Below are 13,782 nucleotides of genomic sequence, written 5' to 3'. Positions count from 1 at the left end.
ACCACAATTTTATAATATTTGAAAGGATAGTTCAAAGCGCCGCTAAATGCACCTAAATTGCTGCTAAAACTTTTAATACGTGAAGGGGTTATGGAAAATCCGTTGTTGGAATATATGTACACTATTAATCATGCATTTAAAAAATGGTATTATAGATCAATTATTTATTCAATTTTAATAAAATTTGATATATGATATAATTTGTTAGTGTCATTTACTTATATAGCATAGATGACTTAGTTTATAGAATTTTAACTTATTGCACAGAAGATTAAAACGTCGGTTCTTATATTTCATCATGTGTAACATTTTATGGTAAGTAGTGAGACATTTTAAGTAACATTTATCTCTCAGCTTCTCTTTATCTGATCAAAATGATCTACGGGTGTCAACGATGTAACTTAAAGACAAAATGAGCCAAAAAATAAAAGGACAGCGTTTTTACTGTATGAAGTAACTCAATGGCACTTATAAAAACTATTGTTTGTATCGTTCCTCCAACTTTATTACTTTCTCTCTTTTGTTTGCTGTTTTGGTAACATGGAATCACCCAATCATAAGTGTACGTACGTATTTTGAATATGTGAAATGGGAATCGCTGGATGAATAGATGAAATACACAAACTCTCAATGAAAAGAATTACTTAACTTGTATTCAATTGAAACAATTCTTTGGAAACATCAAAGTACAATTTGAATGACAAAACAATTGCAAATCGAAGAAGGAAACGGAAAAACAACAAATAAAGAATTACAAATTATGATATCATGCCTTCGAACTCATAATGTGGGATCCTACGGTTTATATATGTTGAGCTGGAGAAGGACTTCCTTGAAACATGAAAATTTAATAATTAACATGGAGGAGGTGGTGATGGAGAATGAGTTGAAGATGATTAATAATGGTAAGGAGGTGGTGGTGATGGTGAAGGAGGAGGGGGTGAATTATAGTAGTAGGGTGGTGGTGGAGAAGCTGATGATTTTTTGTAGTAGTCATTTTTTGGCAAAGAGGGCACCTTGTATTCCGGTTTAGGCACTGAGGGTAACTTTGGAATAGATGGAACCTTCTTATGGTTATCTTTTGGAACTGATGGCTTCTTGTAGTAGTCATTCTTTGACAAAGATGGCGCCTTGTATTCCTCTTTAGGTACCGAGGGTACCTTTGAAACAGTTGGCACCTTTTGTAGCTATCTTATCTTGGAAGTGATGGTTTCTTGTAATAGTCATTCTTTGACAAAGATGGAGCCTTGTATTCTGGTTTAGGCATTGAAGGTACCTCTAGGACGGATGGAACCTTCTTGTAGTTATCTTCTAGAATTGATGGTTTCTTGTAGTAGTCATTCTTTGGTAGAGATGGAGCCTTGTATTCCGGTTTAGGCATTGAGGGTACCTTTGGAATAGCCGGCACCTTCTTGTAGTTAGCTTCTGGAACTGATGGCGTCTTGTAGTAGTCATTCTTTGGCAAAGATGGCGCCTTGTATTCCTCTTTAGGTACCGAGGGTACCTTTGAAACAGTTGGCACCTTTTTGTAGCTATCTTCTGGAAGTGATGGTTTCTTGTAATAGTCATTCTTTGACAAAGATGGAGCCTTGTATTCTGGTTTAGGCATTGAAGGTACCTCTAGGACGGATGGAACCTTCTTGTAGTTATCTTCTGGAATTGATGGCTTCTTGTAGTAGTCATTCTTTGGTAAAGATAAAGCCTTGTATTCCGGTTTAGGCACTGAGGGTACCTTTGGAACAGCCGGTACCTTCTTGTAGTTAGGCTTCGGAACCTTTGATGGCGTCTTGTAGTAGTCATTCTTCTTTGCAAAAATGGCGCCTTGTATTCCTCTTTAGGTACCGAGGGTACCTTTGAAACAGTTGGCACCTTTTTGTAGCTATCTTCAAGAAGTGATGGTTTATTGTAATAGTCATTCTTTGGTAAAGACGGCGTCTGTAGATGCGTGATTTTTTGTAAGCTTCTTCCGGAAGTGATGGCACCTTTTTGTAATAGTCTTCTTCGAGTAATGGTTTAGATTCTTTGGTAAAGACGGCGTCTGTAGATGCGTGATTTTTGACCCTCCCGGGATGTTTTCACTGTCTTATTGACTATTTTCCTGTTTAGTCTAATCTTTGACATTTTTTAACTTCTATTTCTTTTTTAGTATGTTTTTATTAGGGAATTTGAAAACCGCAAAAAAAAAACAGAGTCTCATTTTTAGAATATAAGGTTTGTTTTAATTTGCAACAAAAGAAAGAAAATTTCCCAAAAAATATATTTTTATCTATTTTAGTTAACTTCCAAGTTGTAATAAATAAATAATGAGTAGCTAGTGTCTTATCTTGGTAGTTTTGATTTAATAGGAATAATATTTTGTTTGTTTATTTTAAGTATCTTTTTTAAGGAAAAAAAAAAAAATGCAAAAAGAAGCTAAAAGATAGTACACATTCATCGTCCTTATCCTAAACTCACACACTCACTAATACACTACACGACACAAATAGGAAGTTTCCTTGGCATTTCCCTCTACACAATTTCTTGCCAGCAATGCACTCACCAAGCACACACCTCCCTCGCCTATATAATTTACACACAATGAGCACCTCTGAGAGGAGAGGATAGCAGGGGTCATTAAATTGTTATATATGGTGATGTGTAAACAATAAAGATGGAATGTGCATGTGTTGAATTAGTACTATATTTTAGCAAGTAGTGTATTTTGGCTTCAGCTAGAAAAATAATGTACTCTTGCTAATCTGATTTAGAATTGGATCTGTATCGTATTTTTGGGATTGATGTTTTCTCATTAAATGATGCATACTTTTTATGATCTGTTAATTGTTTTGAATGTTAGAGTTAAATAACTTTGTGGACTACTGACCATTTGAGTTTAATCTTTAATTGCTTTACACGCTTAATTATTTAGTTATATCTTCAAATTCCGAACATATGGTTTTCAGGCCTAAATCACTTCTAAGACCCGAATAATTGATTATTAGTATGAGATGAGCGAGACGGGATGCGAATTATTCCAAATCTCGTTGCTATTGAAAAGAAAAGAGCGGAAAAACCAAGTTGTCAGGGAGTAAGACGAGTTGCGAATTCAATTCAAAGCCCGTTGTCGAAAGAGTGAAAATTAATAATAACCAAATAATTTTTAGTCCCGGATTTTAGAGACAAATAATTTTTAGTCTCGAACATCCCAGCGCAAAGTTATGACCATCTAAAGTTTGACCACTTTACAACTAGTTTTTCTCCATATATTTTTTAGAATTAGATTTATATTCAAAATCTTAAAACTTAAACCTAAAGTTTTCAAACAAAACTTGATGATTTGATGCTTAAAATAATCCAATCACGTTCGAGATTTTCCCATTTTTTGGTTAATGCTGTTCCACTAATATCTTGAGATAATGGTAGGCCATGAACATACGCTACAGCTACAACTTTGCTTGGTTCACTTATTTTTAAAAATTAAATCCGAACTCTTGTTGACCTCCTAGAATGTTGTTCTTGTTTACTTTTATTTGGCACACTAGTGAGAATGGCCGCGCTTTGCGCGGTCGTTTAAAAAATTAAATTATGATTAAATAATTTTTGAATTGTAATAATAAAAACATTCATCTTTACTTTTTATCAATTTTGTCTTATTTACATTCCCCATCCGTAATATTCCTAGATATAGTAATATTCTGAAGGTTGAATGTTTCTTTGTTATATCCTTCAACCTCGTTTACTATTAACGCCGATCCCTTGTTGTGCTATTTGTCATAATTGGATGATATCATACATTTAACCGACAAAATGATATTATCACGACTAAACATTCGATTCTTTAAAAACATAACATTCAGAATTAAAAGGCTGAAAGATACCTAATTTATGTTTTCAAGAAAATACAGTGTCATATCAAACTGTTGCTCCCTAACGCACACGCAAGTATACGCGGTCGTACAAGTAATATAGGATTTTTAAGTCCAGATATCGATCCCACAGAGACTTATAATTAACTATTTACTAAATTAAACTAATGCTAATTATCTAAACAAAAAATAAAGTCCAAATTATATTTGTAAACTAATTAAAAATAAAAGAAAACAAATAATGAACTTCAACCAAGAAAGAGCAAATTTTTATCGGAGAAGAGATAGATCTAGGGCTATGACTACTAATAATCCAGTTGAGTTTTCAAATCGTTCTACCTATGGGTTACTAGTTGACGTGTTAATTGTAACTTTATGATATTTTTTTGAACTACTCACAAGCCTGTAGATGCTACTATAACGCCTATATCTCTATGGTCGTCAGAGATAACAAGAACGCATTTATTTCTCCGTATTCAACTAAGTAGGGCTAAAGGATATATCTCTATCCTCAGTAGCGAAACGATTAAATCGAACAAACTCTATTTATTCTTATTACGTAAGTGAATTCCCTTTCTCAAGTTCAATTCCCGCACCACAAATAGTGTTCAATTAGTGATCAAGTAATCAAACAATTAAGCACAAGAATAAATAAGCAACCCAAAAGATGAAAATCTAATAGATAGAAACGATAATCAAACGTCAACTTTCATGCTTGTGTCAAAGCCCTAGAACTAAAGAGTTTAGCTCCACATAGACATGGAGGAAAAACAACAAATCATCCGAATAAAAATATCAAAATAAGTATTACAGAGAAGAGAAGATAAAACCCTGTAACTATGGCCTCCACGGCCGCTCCAAGCTCTCTCTAGGTTCAAAATTTTGAACTAAGGGTTTTAAGTATCTCAAGTTCTGTAAAAACCTGTCTTATGGACTATTTATAGGTGTGGGAAAAGGCCGATATAAAATAACCGAATCCAAAACAAATTGGGAAGACTTTTAATTCGAAAATCCCTTTCCTTCGCACTGTGTAATGCAGAAAACACCGCCTCGGTCCAATTTCTTTGTCCCCAGTTGTTGGTCTTCGTTTCTGGCTGCCAATACTACTTGTTCAAAATTCAATTGCACATTTGCACTAATCATTACAACGTAATAATTATGTTTCCCACTCTTGTCTCCTCTCTTTTCTCTTTTCTTTTCCTTTTAATTCAATGTGGCACATCTCTTATTTTTCCATTTGTTCCATGTTTCACACCGTTTTCTTCCTACATTGTGAAAATATAATGTTAGGCATAAATTATCATAATTAATATTCAAAAGACAATTAAAAGTACTAAAATATGAGACAACAATGAGTAAATATATGCAATTTGGGCCGGACATCACAAACTCAAATATGTGACAGACAAAATCTATATTACATATTGCAACTTCAAAATACAAAAAAAGAATTGGAAAAGAAAATTTTACAGCAGTGTCCTACCATATGTTTAGGATTAAGAGGAGGAATGAATTTTTAAGGAGCCTTGGTCTTCGTGTGGAAGAGAAGCGCTCGCTACCCTCTATATTAAATTCTATTTTAACCTTACGAAAGCATAATGCAATTTCACAATCTCCTTCTATTTCCTTATTTAAGACTCATAAGTCATAATCATAATTATGTATATCAAAAGTATTTTAATAATGTAGTAATTGTATTAAATTAAAGATTAAAATTTTAAAGAGTCAGGAAAAAAGATAAATATAGGCCTGGTTGAGATGCCACATCACTGTTCTCATTTCAGAAATTATTTTCATTATTGCTTATTGACTTTTTATTAAAAACATAAAGCAAAAACTATAAAAGCGAAAAACGTTTGGAAAATTGACCTGCCATTTGAAGGGATGAAGAATAAAGTATATCACCAATCCTATTGGTGTTGTGGGAGTACTGTAATCTGCAAGAAAAAATACAGTGTTATTGACAAATTTGTAAAAGCATGAAGGGGAAAAAAAAACATAGAACCAAAAGAGAGTAAGGGTTTCAATTTTTTTTTTTTTGAGCCAAGTGAAGTCACATAATAACATACAACTTCACGATTCTTTTGCTTCAATTACCCATTTTTTTCTTTTTCTGAAAGAAGATTAATTTCAACTCAAGAAGTCATTCTTATATGTATGTATAATAATTAATATTTGAACCAAAAAACCTTGAACATTTAAAATGCCAAAGGCCTTTGTACCGATTGGACTATAAACGTTATCTTGAGAAGATCAGAATTGTAACTGCTAAAATGTTAAAATTAAAGAGAATAATTTCATTAATATCACAGTTACAAGTAGCCTCTGATTAGTTGTAAAGATAAATGTTTTGATGAATTTGGAGTAGATCATGAAGTAATTAAGTAAAAGTAATAAAAGAAAAAATCGAACTGAGAAACCGAAAAGGATCATACGTATGTTAATCTTATTTCAAGAACCACGATTAATTTGCCCACTTCTGCAATCCATGTTGCGGAGCATATCCATTATTGTAACATTGCGGTGCGCATATAATTTACGGCTTGGTAGTTGCCAGAGACTAAATGAAGGGGTTTGAAGTGCTTTGTCTAATATTGAAGAAGTCTATAGTAGAAAAGGAAGAAGAAAAATTAAAGAAAAAACAAAATGGTTGGTGGAGCGTAAATTGTTGAAATTTACGTCTTCTCATTATGCTTTTTGACTTTGTCAAGTAACTGTACCGATTCAATTGATTTGGGCTAAATTATTTAAATGACGTGATTTTTCGGCTTCTTCAAGTAAATCAACCAACTTTAAATTTATGTTTTTCAAATGAAAAATAAGAATTAAAATTCAAAAATTTGAGGAAAAAGATAAATAAGTTTCCTTACATCTAAAAGTGCCACGTCACCGGGCCTTTATCCTAGATTTATATATATATAGATTGAAAATTTATTTGACTAAATAAAATTCTTAAAGTTGAGAGCCTAATCGTTAATTATATGATGTCATGTGAATTATTTATATAATTTCTGAATATATAAATTTTATTTTTTATAAATTTAAAAAATTAATGTTAAAATTTATAATTAAAATTATAAAATTTTATTTTGATATTCCGAAAATATTCACATAAAATAAAACAGAGGGTCAGGATATTTCAATTTGAGTAGCATTATTAATACATATAATAGTATATATTTTTGGGAAAAAGCAGATGAGTTAAGTAAAGTGTATGGCGGACAGTTTAACAACCTTATCTCTTATCTCTAGTCTTCAAATCCCACACTTACAATATACTTCCCCTTTTTCTCCATTTCGCTCTCTGAAAAAAACAAAACACAAACCCAACACGCCCATATTTCCATTATCAATTTTTCTCTTTCTAGAAATCAACCATGGCGGCGCAGTTCGAGAATCCATTAACCCTTTACCGGTGGAACAGATGGAACTCTCTTGTAGTTATCTTTTGAAGTTGATGGCTTTTTGTAATACTCATTTTTTAGCAAAAATAAAGCCTTATATTCCGGTTTAGGCACTGAGTGTATCTTTGGAACTGATGGCACCTTCTTGTAGTTATTTTCTGAAATTGATGGTTTCTTATAGTATTCATTCTTTGGCAAAGATGGAGCCTTGTATTTTGATTTAGGCACCTAAGGTACCTCTGTGACTGATGGAACCTTCATCTTGTTATTTTCTGAAACTGGTGGCATCGTGTAATAGTCATTCTTCGGCAAAAATGGAGCTTTGTATTCTGATTTACGCGTTGAAGGTTCCGGTGGAGCCTTGTATTCTGGTTTAGGCATTGAAGGTTCCGGTGGGAAGGATGGAACCTTCTTTTCTGGAATTGATGGCTTCCTGTAATAGTCATTCTTCGGCAAAAATGGAGCTTTGTATTCTGGTTTTCGCGTTGAAGGTTCCGGTGGAGCCTTGTACTCTGGTTTAGGCATTGAAGGTTCCGGTGGGAAGGATGGAACCTTCTTTTCTGGAATTGATGGCTTTCTGTAATAGTCATTCTTCGGCAAAAATGGAGCTTTGTATTCTGATTTACGCGTTGAAGGTTCCGGTGGAGCCTTGTACTCTGGTTTAGGCATTGAAGGTTCCGGTGGGAAGGATGGAACCTTATTTTCTGGAATCGATGATTTCTCATAATAGTCATTCTTTGATAAAGGTGAAACCTTGTATTCCGATTTAGACACTGAGGGTACCTTTGGAACAGCTAGCATCTCCCTGTAGTTAGCTTCTGGAATTAATGGCTTCTTGTAATAGTCATTCTTTGGCAAATATGGCGCTTTGGATTCCTCTTTAGGTACCGAGGGTACCTTTGAAGCAGTTGGCACCTTGTTGTAGCTATCTTCTCGGGGTGATGATTTCTTGTAATAGTCATTTTTTGATAAAAATGGCCTCTTGTACTTCTTTTCAGGCACTGAGGGTACTTTGTAGTCGTCACTTTTAGCTACTGTGATTGGTACTTTATTGTATGTTGAAGTTTGTGATTCATAAGAATCAGGTGTATATGCCGTAGTGCAAGTTGCAATCAAGAAAAGGGCCAAAGCACAAGCAAATTGAGGCCATTGCTTCTTCAGTTGGCTACCCATTGAAAAGATTTGGATTCTGAATGGAGTCAGAAGGAGTTTATTTAAAGTGAGTTGATGATTTAATGCTTCGAATAATCCAGCACTTTTGAGTAAGAAGGAGTTTATATAAAGTGAGTTGATGATTTAATGCTTAGAATAATCCAGCACTTTTGAGTAAGAAGGAGTTTAGTTAATATTCCCTTTTGTTTTGTTTAATGATGTCCAGCAATTGTGTCAGCAGACCATTTTCAAAACACAAGCCACCAGGTGTAAGGGAGTAGTAGTTGATGCAAAGAAATGCTTTCTAATGTACTAACCTTTCTATTTGGGCAAACTAATCTAACTTTTATATTTTGTTTTGTGAATTTGCAATAGCTCGGAATTTTCTATTTCGATCTTTTTTCCTTGCTTAGAAGGCGTTTGGAGACGTTATTGGGATTTGGGATTCCCTATATGGGTTACGATGATTCACGATACAAATTTTTCTTTCAGAATAAAATGAAGAGCACAATTCAGTAATCGCACCGTGTTAAGTGCGAAAATAACGATGATAAGAATATTTGTGCTATTTGTTTAAATGAGATAGCTCTTCAGCAAAGCTTATTATCTTTTCTTTTCTTTTTCGTTTTAATTTAAGAGTAGTATTTTGTCCATTTTTTCAATCACTTATGCAATATAATCTTATATGTTCTTTATTGGTTTCAGACAGGCTTTTAAAGAGGGTTCAACTACGCCGGTGGAGTATCTTAAAAGGATAAATGGTATTTCCTAAAGCAAAGCATTTTGCAACGGATTACTTGATTATAATATCTATATTTTTTTACATATATACATATATATTATGAAGTTAGGCATAAACAAGGTGAAGTGACACCTTTTTATGACCACCACTTTTATTTATCTATTCTCTTGATTTTTTAAATTTTTTCTTATTTTATGTTCAAAAAATATTTAGAAATTTATTTACTCTTAATTTTTCTTTTTCCACATTTTTTTGGGTAAGTTATGAGATCTTATTTATCAAAAGCAAGTTATGTACATAGGTTTGGCATTGATTTGGAAATATTCCCAAATTCATGCCCAGCAACTAATTTTCCAAGCAGAACTAGATACACATTATTAGTACTATTTATTTCTTTTCCAAGAAACCTTCCCTTTGCCTTCGTTGTTGTCTTCGGTTTTCCTTTTTAGTCTTTGCTATACTTTGACCATTCCTTCTTTCTTATATACTGTTCACAAACGAATTGCCACATTGAATTTTTGTTTTCTTCATTGTGAAGGAATGACTAAACATGTGTCTCCAATTAATGTAGGAGGTAGAAATGTTGATGTAATCAAATATATTTTAAAGGTAGACATAACCAAGTGATGTGTTCATGTAATCAAATTTTTATAACCAAGGTGATGTACACCTATAAAAAACAAAAAATCTATTTTCTCCTTTTTTTTTTCTTTTTTTTTTTTTTAGATTTTATCCTCATTTTAAAACCTCTTTTGGTTTTTTTCTCATTATTTAATTATCAACACTCATTTACAACCACTGAATGCACAAGTTAATGGCCTGTGGTCAACATATTCGGCAACAACCATTGAATGCACCCTATAATGGCCTGTGGTTAAATTCTCTTTTCCTATTTAACATCCTTACATGAATTTTCAGTTTTAAAAACTTTGAAGTCTCTGCAATTCTGATTATATTCCCCTTCCCTGTAATTAATGATATTAATTGGTCCACTGCTTTAGATTCATGCAAAATAATCACTCAGACTTTGAATGCAACACTATTTCAATGCTTGATTGATTATAGCTTCATTATATTATTTGCACTTTCTCCTACCATTTAAGATCTAGCAACTTCATTATATGCAATCAAAGAGTGTTTATTAGATGACCTCCCTCTTGTCGTTCTCTCTGTCTCTAATTAACTGATATTTTATCAATTCGAGTTATAGATTTTGGTTTTGAGTTTGTGATTTTAGAGACAAAATCGGGGCATTTGGGTTGTTGGAATTGAAGTTGAAGAAAAAAATGATAGAAATATAATAAAGCAAGAAATAAATAAAAGGAAGAGAATATATAGTCAAAAGAAAAGTACTAGAAACTAGAGTGTTTGATCCTATCACAGATGGAATATATTTAATTGTTCCTTAATTTTTAAAATTTTATTTGACGGACATTGAAAAGTCTTAACCTCATTGAACATAAGAGCCAACAATTCTTGCTGAGAAACAAAAGTAAGAAAACTAAGAGCACGAGGAAACAAGTTACTTTACCTAAAATTTAACATTATCATCATTTTGGTCTTGTATTATTTCGTTCATATTTAATTTGAGTTTGTTGTCAAGTATTATTTACAGAATGTAAAATGAATAAACAAAAAATGATAGAATCATGACGAGTTTTTTTTCTCTTATAAAATTTTTGATATTGATATTCAATTGTATTTTAATTTTTATATGGACCGCGCGAAGCGCGGACATGTACACTAGTTCTTGCAGTAGGTGGTGGTAATGGAGAAGGGGGAGGGGGTGAATTGCAGTAGTAAGGTGGTGGAGGAGAAGCTGATGGTTTTTTGTAGTTATCATTCTTTGGCAAAGAAGGAACCTTGTATTCCTGTTTAGGCACCGAGGGTGCCTTTGGAACAGATGGCACCTTATGGTAGTTATTTTCTGGAACTGATAGCTTCTTGTAGTAGTCATTATTTGGCAAAGATAGAGCATTGTATTCCGGTTTAGGTACTGAGGGTACCTTTGGAACATATGGCACCTTCTTATAGTTATCTTCTGGAACTGATGGCTTCTTTTAGTAGTCATTCTTTGGCAAAGATGGAGCCTTGTATTCCGGTCTAGACACTAATGGTACCTTTGGAACATATGGCACCTTCTTGTAGTTATCTTTTGGAACTGATGGTTTTTTGTAGTTGTCATTCTTTGGCAAAGAGGGAACCTTGTATTCCTGTTTAGGCACTGAGGGTACCTTTGGAACAGATGGCACCTTATGGTAGTTATTTTCTGGAACTGATGGCTTCTTGTGGTAGTCATTCTTTGGCAAAGATAGAGCATTGTATTCCGGTTTAGGTACTGAGGGTACCGTGGGAACAGATGGCACCTTCTTGCAGTTATCTTCTGGAACTGATGGCTTCTTGTAGTAGTCATTCTTTGGCAAAGATGGAGCCTTGTATTCCGGTTTAGGCACTGAGGGTACCTTTGGAACAGATGGCACCTTCTTGTAGTTATCTTCTGAAACTGATGGTTTCTTGTGATAGTCATTTTTTGGCAAAGATGGGGCCCCGTATTCCTCTTTAGGCATCGAGGGTACCTTTGGAATAGTTGGCATCTTCTTGTAGCTATTTTCTGGAACTGATGGTTTTTTGTAGTAGTCATTCTTTGATAAAGATGACACTTTGTATTATTTTTCAGGCACTGAGGGTACCTTGTCGTCATCACTTTTAGCTACTGTGGTTGGTGCTTTATTGTATGTTGAAGTTGATGATTCATAAGAATTAGGTGTATATGCCATACTGCAAGTTGCAATCAAGAAAAATGCCAAAGCACAAGCAAATTGAGGCCATTGCTTCTTCATTTGGCTACCCATTGAGAAGACTTGGATTCTAAGGCTAGATGATTTGTTTTTCTTTTTCTTCTGTATTTGAGAATAGAGTAACAAGGAGTTATATAGCCTAAACTATGAAGGTGATTCGATAATTTGGATGATTAAAACAATCCTGTTGTAAATAATATTTAACAGTGAATGTCCATGTATCATTCAAGTACCTTAGTGATCACCAAAGTAAGTTATCTTTTAGTTAGTGATCACCAAAGTAAAGTTATCTTTTAGTTAGTGATTACCAAATGTATTACTAAATTAGTTTTCCTATAAATAGGACCACTCATGTCCTATGGAAGATATACACAGAAGTGAAAGAAATCATATCAGTCTTCAAGTCTCTTTCATATATATGTTCTCTTGCATTTTAATATTTATTATTTTATAATACGTTATCAACACGAGACTCTGCCATTTTTGTCAAATATTTTGAAAAGATTTTGAGATCTGGAGAGAGGAAAACTCTAATTATCCTCATTCTAAACCATTGGTCTTCACGGTAAGCAGTATCAATTTGTTGTGTTCATGAAGTTTATAGGTATCTTTTATTATATACAGTAGCCATAGGAGTGGTATGCCTTTGGCATTACTGTTCCCTTTCAGTATTAGCAAATTAAGTAAGAACGACATGAGTTCTATGATTTGGCTGGATCTAAGCAAAGTGTTCCAAAATCCTCAAAGATTTTGCACTTTCATTATTTTGATAGACTCTAATTATTTGGTAAAACTGAGCTAATGAAAGTCTATAGTGACAAATGAGTTTGAATTGGCACCGTGAGTTTTACATAAAAGGTTGGTATCTCCCTTTTACAGTAAGTTTTTTTTAATTGTCCTTTTGCTTACTAATGGTAAGATTTTGTTGGTCGTCTGATTCGAGAAATCTAAATGGTTCGTTTGATCCGGGAACGTGATTGGTTCTGGACTATTTATGCCTCAAAGTTGTTCCTGAAGAACAATATTATTGTGAGGGATCATGATGTTAATTTCATATATCTTAATGGCTAAATGAAAGTTTGCAAGAAATAGATGATCACCAGAGTGACAATATTTTCTATGCATTATTGTGACTACAGTTGAAGAATGTGTTAGATAAAAGTTTCTACATTATATATATGCCTCGATTTGCTCCTGAAGTAGCAATATCTTGACAAATTGTTTTAAGCTATCATGATGATTGTTCTAAGCTATCACAAGTTGATATGCTTAAGGCTTGCACGTTCAGATGTTTGTGTTCCATTTCTGAAGAATGAGAACTTTTGATATAAGCCATAAATATAGATTCATTCCCTGAAGTGAATGTGATAATATGTAGTAAAACCTAAAAATATAAATGTGCATTTGATTGTGAAAATATCATGATTCATCTCCAGAAGAGGTAGAGTAATTGAGAAGAAATATTCTGAATATTACATGCTTTACTCCTGAAGTACTAAACTCATAAATTTACTCCTCGGGTAGTAAACTTTGAACTTTACTCCCGAAGTAGTAGAACTTTGAGCTCTACTCACAAAATAGTAAGACTCTGAATTCTACTCCAGAAGTAGTAAGACTATGAATTTTACTCCTGAAGTAGTAGGGCTTTGAATTAGACTCCCGAAGTAGTACAACTCTGAAATCTACTCCCGAAGTAGTAGAATTCTGAAATTTACTCCTAAATTAGTAAATTTTTTTAAATTCACTCATGAAGCAGTAAGACGTTGAAATTTACTCTTGAAGTAGTAAAACTTTAAACTTTACTCCCGAAGAGGTAAAACTTGAAACTTTACTCTTGAAGT

The 13,782-nt window shown here is 33.4% G+C and overlaps 1 protein-coding gene and 1 pseudogene across 1 annotated transcript; both read right to left on the bottom strand.

Moving 5' to 3' along the window:
- Positions 1-639: 639 nt before the first annotated feature.
- On the bottom strand, positions 640-8,480 carry LOC132041009 (protein PELPK1-like). The gene is made up of 3 exons (XM_059431739.1): positions 8,261-8,480; positions 1,295-1,555; positions 640-1,178 (listed from the first exon to the last, which is right to left on the bottom strand). The coding sequence occupies exons 1-3, from the start codon at positions 8,420-8,422 to the stop codon at positions 897-899; spliced, it is 705 nt and encodes a 234-aa protein (XP_059287722.1). The 5' UTR covers positions 8,423-8,480; the 3' UTR covers positions 640-896.
- A 2,113-nt stretch (positions 8,481-10,593) lies between these two features.
- Positions 10,594-12,009, bottom strand: LOC132039281 (protein PELPK1-like; annotated as a pseudogene).
- Positions 12,010-13,782: the final 1,773 nt, after the last annotated feature.

Source organism: Lycium ferocissimum, chromosome 12, assembly GCF_029784015.1.
Source record: "Lycium ferocissimum isolate CSIRO_LF1 chromosome 12, AGI_CSIRO_Lferr_CH_V1, whole genome shotgun sequence".
NCBI classification, from domain to species: Eukaryota; Viridiplantae; Streptophyta; class Magnoliopsida; order Solanales; family Solanaceae; genus Lycium; species Lycium ferocissimum.
The sequence above is the reverse complement of the archived record's forward strand: the minus strand, read 5'-3'. Positions and strand labels throughout refer to the sequence as shown.